The 12,588-nt window shown below is 50.2% G+C and overlaps 2 protein-coding genes across 2 annotated transcripts; both read left to right on the forward strand.

Moving 5' to 3' along the window:
- Positions 1 to 1,661: 1,661 nt before the first annotated feature.
- Positions 1,662 to 6,175, forward strand: LOC147823382 (uncharacterized). Its single transcript, XM_087193394.1, has 2 exons — positions 1,662 to 2,903; positions 5,955 to 6,175. The coding sequence occupies exon 1, from the start codon at positions 1,662 to 1,664 to the stop codon at positions 2,757 to 2,759; it is 1,098 nt and encodes a 365-aa protein (XP_087049520.1). The 3' UTR covers positions 2,760 to 2,903; positions 5,955 to 6,175.
- Nr3c2 (nuclear receptor subfamily 3 group C member 2) lies at positions 4,305 to 12,252 on the forward strand. Its single transcript, XM_087193368.1, is given in 3 exon segments — positions 4,305 to 5,187; positions 10,753 to 12,021; positions 12,024 to 12,252. Coding segments are annotated over 2 exon segments (1,314 nt in total). The 5' UTR covers positions 4,305 to 5,187; positions 10,753 to 10,754; the 3' UTR covers positions 12,071 to 12,252.
- Positions 12,253 to 12,588: the final 336 nt, after the last annotated feature.

Genomic DNA, 12,588 nt, shown 5'->3' on the forward strand with positions numbered 1-12,588 from the left:
TGGCAAAGAACAAATATGCCTGTCCAAAAGATTCAAAAGAACAAACTTTATTAAGAGACAGCTTAAAACGCAAGCAAATAATAACACTGCCAGGCACACACTTTACTAAGCTGAAGGGAACAAGCCTTCACAAACCAGCATGGGAATGAAGAATACTAATAACCTTCTCTTCTGGGTCAGGATCTCTCAAACGCCTCACTCCTAAAATGCATCTCAGTGAAGCCAACCTTAACTTCCAGTTAGAACAAGGCAAGGCACCTTGGAAGGCACGTTTCTTCAACAACTGTTCTCTCAGAGCGCCCGAGAGAAAAATAAAGAGGAGAGTGGATACCTGAGGGAAACATAATCATTCAAACATATGGGCAGATATCTAAATACTGTGCTCGGATACCAAAAACAAATACAACTCTGCCTGTTAATAACTGCAAGGTCCTCCAACATCTCTCCCAAGACATGAGAGAAGCTGACATACATGAGTATTCAGAGGCCCCTCCCCACCATTTTTGTGTGAAAAAGTGCATATATATGTATCCTGAATACTCAATCTTAACCTTTTATTACCAAACTATTTTAAAGACAGAAGATAAAAATTTGTGAAATGGCAAAAAAAAATTCTTTTATGCTTCTAAGCTGTTGCTGTTCTAATAACCCCACTTTACACTATATCAAGCTGTCTAAAATTGAAATTGATTAAAATAGTGGAGGGAATATCTAGGTAAATAATTTTATGGCAAATTATTTTGTTACGGTGGAAGGAATCACCAAAGCCCAATTTACCACTTTTGTAAATAGAATTTACATTATATGTCACCTTAAGGGGCAGGTTCTTTCCATCTCGTATTTTATTAAACCTGCAGAGAAGTTGAAGTGAACGCCTGTATATCTAACACCTAGATTCTCCCATTAACACTGTACTACATACTGTACGTACTTTATCCATTTTATCAATCCATCACTGTCAATTCCATCTTTTTTATTCATTTTCAAACTCGGTTTGTAGACCTCCGTACGTGATTCTTTTGAAAGTTCATTTAAATGCACACTGTTAATTCTGAAAATACATTAAATGTTTTCTTGGTCTCCCCTTACATATACCTTCCCAAATATAAACCTAGGCGCCACTCCTACAAATTAAAAAGGCAAAAGCGTGTCTTGCTGAAGGTCAAAATGCCACCTTGAGGCGTCTAAGAGCCCAGCGTGCCACCAGCACGAGTGGGTGACCAGGCAAGGGGAAGCTCTGTATTCCCACGGTGGGACCCCAGTGGAAGAAGGGTGATGGTGGTCACCAGGGCAGCTCCCTGCTTAACCCTGCTCTGCGTGGGGAGGGAGAAGCAACTTTCACAGCTATTTAGAACAAAACTGGAAAGAACGGGGCGGGGGGGGGGGGGGTCCTACAAAGCCTGTAGAAAACTGCAGGAAAAGGCGAGTTAAACCAGAAAGGTGTGCGCGCTCAGTTCCCGGGATTCAACCGAAGCTCACAGAATAACAAGCAGGTGAACCCGTCCTCCAATGGCAGTGACACTCGCACCCTCCACGCAAGGGTTTGTGTAACGGCGCGGTGGGAGAAGTCTGGGGCACAAGCCTCGCACGCTCGCAAGTGCGCGTGAACACACACACGCGCACCCCCCCCCCGCACGGCCTCTCACACGCACACACATCTGATGCTGGTGACCAGTGTGCCTGGGGATTGGGGACTTCGCGGAGGCTCCCGGAATCGGGAGGCTGCGGGCAGCTCCGCAGAGCAGCGGGCGCGGGAGAACCCCGCGAGCCAGGCGAGAGGCTCCGTCCCCGCCCCCCAGCCCCACCCCCACCCCCACCCCGCCGCCCGCCAGCTCGGTGGCCCCCCCTTTCACTTTCGCATCCGCGGAGGTGTCTGGCGGGGCGGTCGCGAGGGCGCGGAGGCGCGCGGGGCGGCGCGGGGGCGCGCGGCGGGGGAGGGGGCCTGGCTCCCGGCCGCTCTCCCGGGCTCGCCGCGCCGAGCGTCTGTGCCGCCTTCAGAGCGAGGGCACCGGTGCCTGCGGCCGCCGCGCGCCCTCCACGCCCCCGCGCGCAGACACCCGCCCCCCGCGGCGCCCCCCCACGGCGGGCTGGGGGTGGGGCGCAGGCGCCCGGAGCCCGGGAGAGGCGGGGAGAGCGGTGGCCTCCCGGGGTGGGCAGCCCGGGAGCAGGCAAAGAAACTTTTCCCTCCCGGCCCCCGCGCGTGGTCCCCAGCCCTCTCCTCCCGCTGCGGCTGGGACCTGCACCTGAGGCCCGGCGCGAGGTCGGGGCCGGACTTGGGGGGCGCGGAGAGGGGGTGCGTGCATTTGGGCTCCGTTTCCTCTCGGCCTCCTAGCTGTCAGCGGCTGGGGTTCCGAGGGCGGTCACCGGCGCCCCTCGGCCCGTTTCCACCCCGGAGGCCGGACGCCGCGCTGCCTCCCTCCGGCCGTGAGGGTGTGACCCGGGGAGGGGGCCGTGGCGCCGCGGGCTCCCCCTGCGGCCGCCCCCACACGCACACGCACACGCACACGAACGCACGCTCGGCCGCCGCCGAGCTGTCACTGGCCGCCCCAGGCCCGGGCAGGGGGCGCCGACAGGCGGGCGGCCGGACTGGCCGGCTCCCAGGTCGCTGGCGGCACCAGCGCGGTGGAGAACGAGGAGCCGGGGGACAGGGGCCTGCAGGGGGCGGGCGGGTGCCCACGACCCCCTCTGCGCTCTCTGGCGCCGCCGCCCCCCGCGGGGTCCCAGCACTCCTGCTCCGTCGCTCTTCCCACCGTCAGTAGGGCGACCGCCGGGATTCTCTTCCTCTCCATCCTCACTGCCGGGCGCCTCGCGTGGGACTCGCTGGTGGGGGCGGCGGCGGCGGCGGCGGGTGCCTCTCTGCCCCCCTCCGTCCGCCCCAGCCTCCCCACCATGTCCTAGGAAAGGTGAGTGCGGCGACCGTCACTTTGCGCGAGCAGCGGCGGGAGGGGGCACGGAGAGCGCCGGGCTGGCAGGGTCCGCGCGGAGGGCAGAGGGCGCGGGCTGGCGAAGGGCGCTGGGCTGCGGGCAGGAGGCGCGGGGGCCGGAGGCGCGGGTGCCCGCAGGGCCGCCCGGAGCAAGGGTGCCAGGCGGAGGGCGCGCGAGCTCGGCGGCCGCCCGGGCTCCGTTCTAACCTAGATTTTGCGAGAAGCTAGGATCCTGGGCAGGACAAGCCCTCCCCAAAGGAAGTGAAAAACTTAGTAAAAGAGACGCGTCCATCCCTTTAATAATGAATAATTCTGCAGCGCCGGCGGAGTCTCCGCCGCTGCCGCGCAGGTCAGGGCGCTGGGTCCGGGTCTCCCCAGGCTCCAGCGAGCCGCCGCGCACGGCTAGGCTGCCATCCCGGCCCGGCCTCTCCGTGGGCTGGTAGGGCGGTGAGGGCGGACCCCGCGGGAAAGTTGGGACGCTCGGCGGGGACTCCTGGCTGCTGGGGCGCCGGGCCACTCCAAGCCGGGGACCCTGGGGGTCCGGACTCGGGACCGGCTTCCCGTCAGCGCTGCTGTCGCCCCTTCCGCCTGGGAGCTCCCAGCTGGGGCGGCGGAGAGTTCGAGTCTCCCCGGGTTCGGGGTCGGGAATCCCGAAGCTCGACTAAGTGGACAGGGGAGGAGGGGCCTTCGGGCACGGGGTGCTCTCCTCCCCCACGGCCCGGGCGGGCGCCACACAGCTGCCACCGCCGGCCTGCGGGTCGCCGAGGGCCGGGGGACCAGATTTAGGTGTGTACGTCACTGATGCTGACTCTGGGCCAGTCTGGAGCCAGAAACGGAACCCAGTGGAGGCGCCGAAAAGTCTTTAGAAATCAAAGTTAAGAAGCCAGGCCATCCCTTTGCTTAGTGACTGCAGGGTTTGGGTGGGCGGGAGGAGACGCGAGGAGAGGGCGATTGGAGGGAACCTGAAATTTCTTGGTGCAGACAGTTGAGCTATTTAGGAAACCGTTTGGTTCCTTTCCGCTTGTGTTTGTCCAAATTATGTGCACTCCCTCCTTCCACTCATTATAAAGTGAATATCCTCGATAGTAAGCTTTCTCTCAGATTAGATGAGTGGAAAAATCCAGTGCTAAAGTAGTAAGCAAAGTAACACGAAGGAGTGAGTGGCAGCTCTTGACCCTGGCACTTTGGGGGTGGCGGGGGTGGGAGGCAGGCTGTGTTTAAAAGGCTTTGGCTGCGCTGAAATCACCCGCTTTTCCTTCACGGGTAAAACCAGGAAACTCAACTCGAGTGGGAACGTAATCCTCCGCTCCGCTGGCAGCGGAGACTGCGGCTGCTCGGCCGAGAGGTAACTCCGGAGACGGGGCGGGGGCGGGGAGAGGAAGCCGGGGGCTGGTGCTGCCCACCGCGGTCCTCCCGGGTCTGGGCTGCCGCTCACCTGGCGCTGCAGGTGGACAGCGTGAGGGGACAGCACCTCGCCCGCTCGAGGAAAAACCGACTTCTTCCGCATCGCCACACTTTTCCCATCTCTCCAGATAGCCTGGGGTTGGCCAGGAGGAGAGCTAGGTAGGCGATAGCAAGATCGCGGTGGTCAAGCCAAGGGGGCAGACGGCAGTGTAAGGGGGTGGGGGTGGGGGGGCTGGTGTCGTAGCCACCCACCCGCCCCCGGCATCCCGAACGCGGGCCGCCGCTGCTGCGGCTTTAAGGAAGCTGCCGAGTCCAGGCTGTGTCGCAGCAACTTTGTATCAGTCAGGTCGCCCTCCCGGTGACTGACAGCCTCGGTTGTCCAATGAGAAGCCCTCCTGGCCCGTGCAGCGTGTTGCCCGGCTTCCCGTCGGGCCAATGGGACGGGCTCAGGGGGGCGGGCTAGCAGCGAACTTTATCTGGACATGTGACCCGCTTTTAAAAGGGCCGGCCCTCCAGCTGGCCCACTCCCCCCTCTGGGTTTTCATCCGCCCTCTCTCCCTCCCTCCCTTTTCTGCTCGCCCTGGCCCTGCCCCTACCCCTACCCCCTCCTTTCCTCGCCTCCGCGCCCGGGGTGTCATTGGGCCCGAGAGACTCGGGCCAACTTCAGGCTGCTCAGAGGAAGCCTGTGCAGTCACCTGGGTGCAGGAGCGTTGCTGCCTCGGGCTCTCCCGCTGCAGGGAGAGCGGCACTCGCCGGCCTGGATGTGGTTGGATTTAGGGGGGCTCCGCAGCAGGGCTGTCGTGGCGGTGGCAAGCGCTGCAACAGGTAGACGGCGAGAGACGGACCCCGGCCTCGGCAGGTGTGTAGGGGCGCGCGGCGGGGCGCCTCTCCCTGCGCGGCTGGCGGCGGCGGCAGCGGCAGCGGCAGCGGCGCGGAGCGTGCACTTTGCAGGGAAAAGTGGCTGCGTAATCCGGGGGCACAGTATGGTGCTGTGTGCTTGTTGTTTTGTTTTGGTTTTTCCACTCCCCCCCCCCCTTTGGCCGGCCGAGGACTATTTTGGGAAAGTTTGGCCACTTTGAATAAATGCCCTCTAACGAGCAACTCTAACCGCCTCAGGCAGTGGGAGGTCTACCACCCTTCCCTCGTCCCAAAGATAAATTTCGGATCATTTTTCTTTCTACAAATTTTAAAGGACGTTTGAATAATATTTCTTTCCTCTGTCAATTGCGGAAGCTCCCAAATCTCAGCCGGAGGTGTAGCGGAATAAGGGCAGTTGAAGGAGATACGGATCCTGACAGCCCCGGCGTGAAAGGGGCTTTGAAAATTGGTGATTCCCGTTCCCTGGTTTTTTTTTTTGCAAACTCTTGAGAGAGGCTATGCTTTCTGTGTCATCAGAATTGTCAGGGCAGAGGAGAAGGGATGAAGCTTTTTTGGGTGGCATCCTTGCCCTGCTGAATTTTAGGTGCTTGGCTTTTCCTTCTGAATTGCAAAAAACTAGGTTCAAATTTTAATTGGGGATAGCACCATCAGTTTACATTATTTACCGTAACAGAAGAGTTAGAAAAACAGCTGAATTTTAAAGGTACCAAATTGATTTGTTAATATTTTGACTCGCCATTTCTCTAGGTGCTGTTATTGATATTTATATAGTTATGATAACAGCGATCTCCATCTATGAAGTCCTGCCGTGAAGTTTAAATTTCATGTTTGACCTCAAGACCTACTCTCTTGGAAATACTTGAGAAGTTTTGAAAAAAAAAAAATAAACAGACCTAAGTAGAACTTTCTTTAAGGGAAGACAGTTTTGTTTGGGGATTTTGAGAAGATCAGGTGGCTCAATGAATTAGGTGAGTGAATAGAAATCCACTGTGCTCAATTCTAACTGGTTCTCCTGCTCTCCTAGGTGACCTTGGGCAGGTTTCTTTCATTTACCTCATCTGTAAAAGAGGAAGGTAGTAGTTCTGAAGAGCAGAATGACAGAAAAATAGTTAGAGTGCACTTTTAAAACTCTGCAACCTAGCGATGACTGAAATTCTTGCGGCTTAGTCTTTGAGATTCCTTATTATGGTGAAATAACTAGAAAATGATGCCACTCAAATGAGATTGTGTTTGAGGAATATTAAAATTGAAACACATTTTCAGATATCAATTCACAAGGATCTTTAATAGTATTCAGCGGGGGGACCCTACTTCCTTACAGAAATGTGTAATTAAACATCGATTGTAAACCATAAAATTTAAAAAGTGTTTGTGAGCATAGACATGGTTTAAAGTAGAACCTCCATCAGTGCTTTTCCTACTTATACGAATGTCCTTTATATTTCCGGGAGGCCATTTATATTAGAATTAAAGGTTCATCTGGTTTTTCCCTTTGTCCCAAGAGTCTCTTGTATAGTATCCATTGGGAGGCATACACGCCTGATTTTAATCAAGATATATAGATATCTGCTTCGTCTTATACTTTAGTGACTAAAACTTTATCTTCTGGATATCAAGTTCCGTAAACATCATACTTATCAACTAGTATTTTCAGTGTTCAGTAGTAAGTTCCAATTCTGCTCTGGCCATGGTTATGTTAATTCTAAAAAGACAACTTGGGGTTTCCTGGACAACATAGGAAATAAATTTCTAACCTGATAAATTTGTTTACAGAAAAAGACTAATAAAAATAATAGGGAGAAATCAACATATGTCAATCCTATTTTTTTTAAAGTCGGATTTTAAAAAATGTTTGCAGTGGAAGTCGTGCAGATGCCAAATGTCCGTTCTTTCCTGTTTGCTGCCAACTTTTACTCTGTTTCCTTTGTTGAAAGTGCATGAGCTTGGTATATGGCAATACCTTCAACAAAGCTAATTTACCTTTCCAGCAAAGCCTTTGGCAGATTCTTTAATGATAGTCCTGTCAGTAACGTGGTGAAGTGCCGGTTGCTTTATGATATTGTTAAGATCGTGCAGGGCTTATGAAATAGGACTTGGAAAGTTGTGACCAGCTGTCTGATGCTAGCTGATAAGGTGCTTCCTTGTACAGTGCTTTCAGGGAGAGACCTGCATGGTATTGTCTCCCTTACAGGTTTTCTTCAAGTCTTATACAGCCTTGGAGATCTGGCAAACAGCTCATGCATTAGGGCAGAGTGAGCAAAAGTGCCCCTCAGCATACCATCAGGAGGTGTTCTGTGAAAAAGGGATGCGGTGGCCAAATTATCTAGCGGCTGCTGGATTAAAAAGTAAACTCTTTTCTAGACTGTAGGATCTCCCAGGGGTTTCAGCATGCAGATTCGAACTGTGAGCCTCCAAAAAGCTAGTGCCCTCCCTTCTTAAGAGACAGTTGGGAGGCTGGCTTTTTGGAGGGGGGCTTGGTGGGGATTCCCCTTCCTACTCAGCGCAGAGAGCCCTGTGCCTACAGACAGGGGCAATGGAGGCTGTACCTGTGGGAGTCAGGAGTGTGCCATAGGAGGCCTCAGGTAAGGGGCAGGTACCAGCCAGGCGTGGGGTGCCCGGATGTGGTACAGTGACCCAGGAGGAGCTGAGTTGGGGGAATGGAGCATGAGATGCCTACATGTTGTGACTTGAACACAAATCGATATGTTTCTTGATATGTTTGATTTGTACCTGAAACATCTATACCTTAATATATATTTATTATCTTTGGTGTGCAGAGGACAGAATATTCTTGGATAGACTTTTTTAAAGCACATAATATTTGCTGTATTTTTTACCCCATAGCTATGACTACATTTTTTATTTTTTTGTTTTTTGGTACTGGGGCTCGAACTCGGGACCTTGTGCTTGTGAAGCAGGCGCTGGAACCACTGAGCTAAATCCCCAGCCCCATTTTTTTTTTTTTTTAGTAAAGCAGAAATGTCTAGTATTAGCCACTGGGGTTCCATCCAATACGCTACTTTTCCCGAACTTTTAATTGGCTTTTTCCCATAACAGTTTTTTTCTTTTTTTTTGGTGTGGGGCTGGAATTACCAACTAACTACTTTTGTAATTTGATTTATTTTTCTACTATTTTGTGATTGATTTTTGATTAGAAATTCATAGAATAATGTTCTTTTGAGTAAAAGCATGCAGTGTAATGGTAGGTTTTAATGTTCACAAATTGAGTATTGATTATAGTATAATAGTTTAACATTTTTTATTTGCACTTTACTATCCATCTGGGACATGGTGGTGAAATTGATAGTTTCTGCCTTCTCAGAACTTAAAATCTAACTCAAAATACAGAAAAGTAAGAAGTAATTATACTCAAAATATTTGGACATTAAATTTCATTATAGATCCTTGTGCTGTTTAATGGTAGTTTATTAAGTAGAGCCATTATATTTTCAATGTCAATGTAAGTTCTGTAGCAAAAGACTTTTTGAGTATCGTTTTTTAATAAGGGGAAGGTGAGGAGGGAAGTAGTCAGTTGCAGAAAGAGAAAAGGGTTAGAGGCCTAAAGCAATGCTTTCTTGTCCACAGAACTATTATAGAATGCCAGGACCTCTCTGAGGTTATAGATGGTTTACAGACTTGAGACATGCATGCTTTTATTTTTATTATATGTTTACATTTGTATTTATTTAATGTATTTATCGGTAATACTGGGGATTGTACGCAGGGCCTTCACACTGAGCTATATCCCCAACCCCTTTTAATTTTTCGAGACAGGGCCTTGCTAAGATGCCCAGGGTGGGCATGAATTTTGGATCCTCCTGCCTCAGCCTCCCAGAATGCTGGGATTAGTGCCATCATGCCTGGCTAGACACTTTTTTCTAGACATTTTAAAATGTACACATAAAATTGTACGGCAAATGAGTTTATTTTCTGGTAATATGTTTCTTTAAAGTGCTGGGGTTGGTTTAGAGTTTAAATCAAGTAGGGGTGATTTTGCACCCTCGGAGGCTCTTGGTATTGTCTACAGACAATTTTAATTGTGGAAACCGGGGAGGGGAGTGCTCCTGGCATCTAGTGGGTCAGGGAAAGTGCTAAAGGCCTTACGGTGTACAGGGTAAATCTCTACAACAGACTTTTCTGGTCCAAAATAGCCACAATGCCAAGGTTGTGAAATCCTAGTAGAGACCTGGAATCAAATTCTCCAGCTCTACCACTTAGCTCCTGGGCCAGTGCGTCAGTTTTCCCACTTGTGTTCTTTAAATGCTACTTTCCCCAGTTGTCTAGAGTTGTTTGTAAGGATAAATGAGTATAAACGGTTTGTAAAATTGCATTGACTTATATAGTGCCTAAGAATTACATAACCATAGCCTATTGTAATTTGTCTGTGAATTAAGTTGATGGGTTAGGGCTAATGGAGAAGATTGTACATCTAAAATGATCCAGTGGGCTTCTGGAGGGTAGGGACTGTTCCTGTTTGTTCATCATGGCAGATTTAGTGACTGGTTTTAGGCCCAAGATATAGCAAGTACTTGATAAATATTGTTAGTTTGTGCAGTTGGGGATGGGACCACACGCTAGGCGAGTACTCTGCCATTGGTAAATATTGTTGGATGAGTGAATGCTTAAATTTCCAGGACCCCTCTCAGATTTCCTGCATTTATTATTGAGTGTCGAAATGTCCGTCTGTTGGGAATCTGTTTTAGCAGTGGTTCCACTGGGTCAGGAGCATGGCAAAGACTTGGATGATGTTGAAATACAGAGAAGGGTCCTGATGGTCCTGCAGCCTCTCAGATGCATCTGTGGACCAGCTCCATCAGGACACATAAACCTTTACTGTTCAGGGTTGACATCTCTATCACTAATCTACCTTAACTCTTACTGCTCTAAGGATAATTCTTCACTAAGCTTAAGGACCCGAGTTCGATCCCTGTTGCCAAAAAATAAATAAATAATAATTCTTTACTTATTTTCCCATGATCGTTCACTTACTAAGTTTATAGTTGGAAATGGTAACTTTGATTACACTTCCATATAGTTTTTAACCAGGCCATCTATGTACTGGATATGGGAGGCAACTTCCTTTTAATCAGAAGACTCCAAACACTTTGGAGTCAGAAGATCCGGTTTTAAAACTGACTTTGTCACTGTATGTTTGGCTTTGAACAAGTCCCGTACCTCATTAAGTCTTCAGTTTCTCCTTCAACTGCTTTTTCAATCCCCAGGCTTACTTTGAATATTACTTCATACTCCTGTAAGTAAATATTTGTAAATACTCTTTGCAAATTCTGAGGGCTGCATTGAATTATGTTACTTTTATTTGGATGCAAAGTAGTTTTATTTAGTTGCTTATTCTGGCTTCTGGACAAGTTAGAGTCAATATTATGCTCTGTCAGCACCTAAGAAGGTAAGTCTTAATAGAACTAGAAATATTGCCTATAGTAAGTAGTATGTGTATTTGTGGTTCAATAAGGAAAATTGTAGAATGTCTTTCAGCGTCATACTGCTCTTACTGACTGTAACTTTGTAATTTAAATTTGTTCGTCAGCTATGGAGACCAGAGGCTACCCCAGTCTCCCTGAAGGTCTAGATATGGAAAGACGGTGGAGTCAGATTTCCCAGGCTCCAGAGCATTCTTCCCTGGGCCCTACAGAGAGGACCGATGAGAATAACTACATGGAGATTGTCAACGTAAGCTGTGTTTCCGGTGCTATTCCAAACAACAGTACTCAAGGAAGCAGCAAAGAAAAACACGAATTACTCCCCTGCCTTCAACAAGACAATAATCGGTCTGGGATTTTAACATCTGATATTAAAACTGAGCTGGAATCTAAGGAACTTTCAGCTACTGTCGCTGAGTCCATGGGTTTATACATGGATTCTGTAAGAGATGCTGACTACAGCTACGATCAGCAGAACCAACAGGGAAGTGTGAGTCCAGCAAAGATTTATCAAAATGTAGAGCAGCTGGTGAAATTTTACAAAGAAAACGGCCATCGCCCTTCCACTCTCAGTACTGTGGCCAGGCCCTTGAGGTCCTTCCTGTCTGACTCCGGGAGCTCCATGAATGGTGGGGTCATGCGTGCCATTGTTAAAAGCCCTATCATGTGTCACGAGAAAAGCCCCTCTGTGTGCAGCCCTCTGAACATGACAGCTTCGGTGTGCAGCCCTGCAGTCAGCTCTGTGTCCTCCACCACAGCTAGCTTTGGCGGTTTCCCAGTGCACAGCCCCATCCCCCAAGGAACTCTGACGTGCTCCCCGAATGTTGAGAACCGAGGGTCCCGGTCGCACAGCCCTGCACATGCTAGCAACGTGGGCTCCCCTCTCTCAAGTCCCTTAAGTAGCATGAAATCCCCAGTCTCCACCCCTCCGAGTCACTGCAGCGTCAAGTCTCCGGTGTCCAGTCCTAATGTCACTCTGCGCTCCTCTGTGTCCAGCCCTGCACATCTCAACAACTCAAGGTGCTCCGTTTCCAGCCCTTCCAACACAAACAACAGATCCACGCTTTCCAGTCCGACAGCCAGTACGGTGGGCTCCATCTGCAGCCCCATAAACAATGCCTTCAGCTACATTGCTTCTGGCAGCTGCACTGGAGCCAGTGCAAGCCGGGATGTGATTCCCAGTCCCGACACGCAGGAGAAAGGTGCTCACGAGGTCCCTTTTCCGAAGACTGAGGAAGTCGAGAATGCCGTCTCCAACGGTGCAGCGAGCCAGCTCACCATCGTCCAGTACATCAAACCAGAGCCAGATGGAGCTTTCGGCAGCTCGTGTCTAGGAGGAAATGGCAAAATGAATTCTGATTCTCCGTTCTCCGTACCAATAAAGCAAGAACCAACCAAGCATTCATGTTCAGCCACCTCTTTTAAAGGGAATCCAGCGGTAAACCCATTTCCATTTATGGATGGCTCCTATTTTTCCTTTATGGATGATAAAGACTATTATTCTCTATCAGGAATTTTAGGACCACCTGTGCCGGGCTTTGAGGGTAACTGTGAAGGCAGTGCCTTCCCAGTGGGGATTAAACAAGAACCAGACGATGGGAGCTATTACCCAGAGGCCAGCATCCCTGCATCGGCCATTGTTGGTGTGAATTCAGGTGGGCAGTCCTTTCACTACAGGATTGGTGCTCAAGGTACAATATCTTTATCACGAGCGACTAGAGACCAATCTTTCCAGCACCTGAGTTCCTTTCCTCCTGTCAGTACTTTAGTGGAGTCGTGGAAATCACATGGTGATCTATCATCTAGAAGAAGTGATGGATATCCGGTTCTAGAATACATTCCAGAAAACGTATCAAGGTAAGTTAATTTTCCCTCCTTTTTCTCTTTTGTTCTTCTGAAAATTATAAAATGTTAAAGGTTGGCTGTATAAGTTGAAAAATTTA

The sequence above is a fragment of the Heterocephalus glaber genome, unplaced genomic scaffold (assembly GCF_053883595.1).
Source record: "Heterocephalus glaber isolate CG9 unplaced genomic scaffold, H.glaber_assembly_v1.0 deba00001587, whole genome shotgun sequence".
Taxonomy (NCBI): domain Eukaryota; kingdom Metazoa; phylum Chordata; class Mammalia; order Rodentia; family Bathyergidae; genus Heterocephalus; species Heterocephalus glaber.

What these genes read in the sequence shown, in the direction of transcription:
- LOC147823382 (XM_087193394.1), top strand. Translation starts at nt 1,662, where the DNA reads ATGCTGGTGACCAGTGTGCCTGGGGATTGGGGACTTCGCGGAGGCTCC.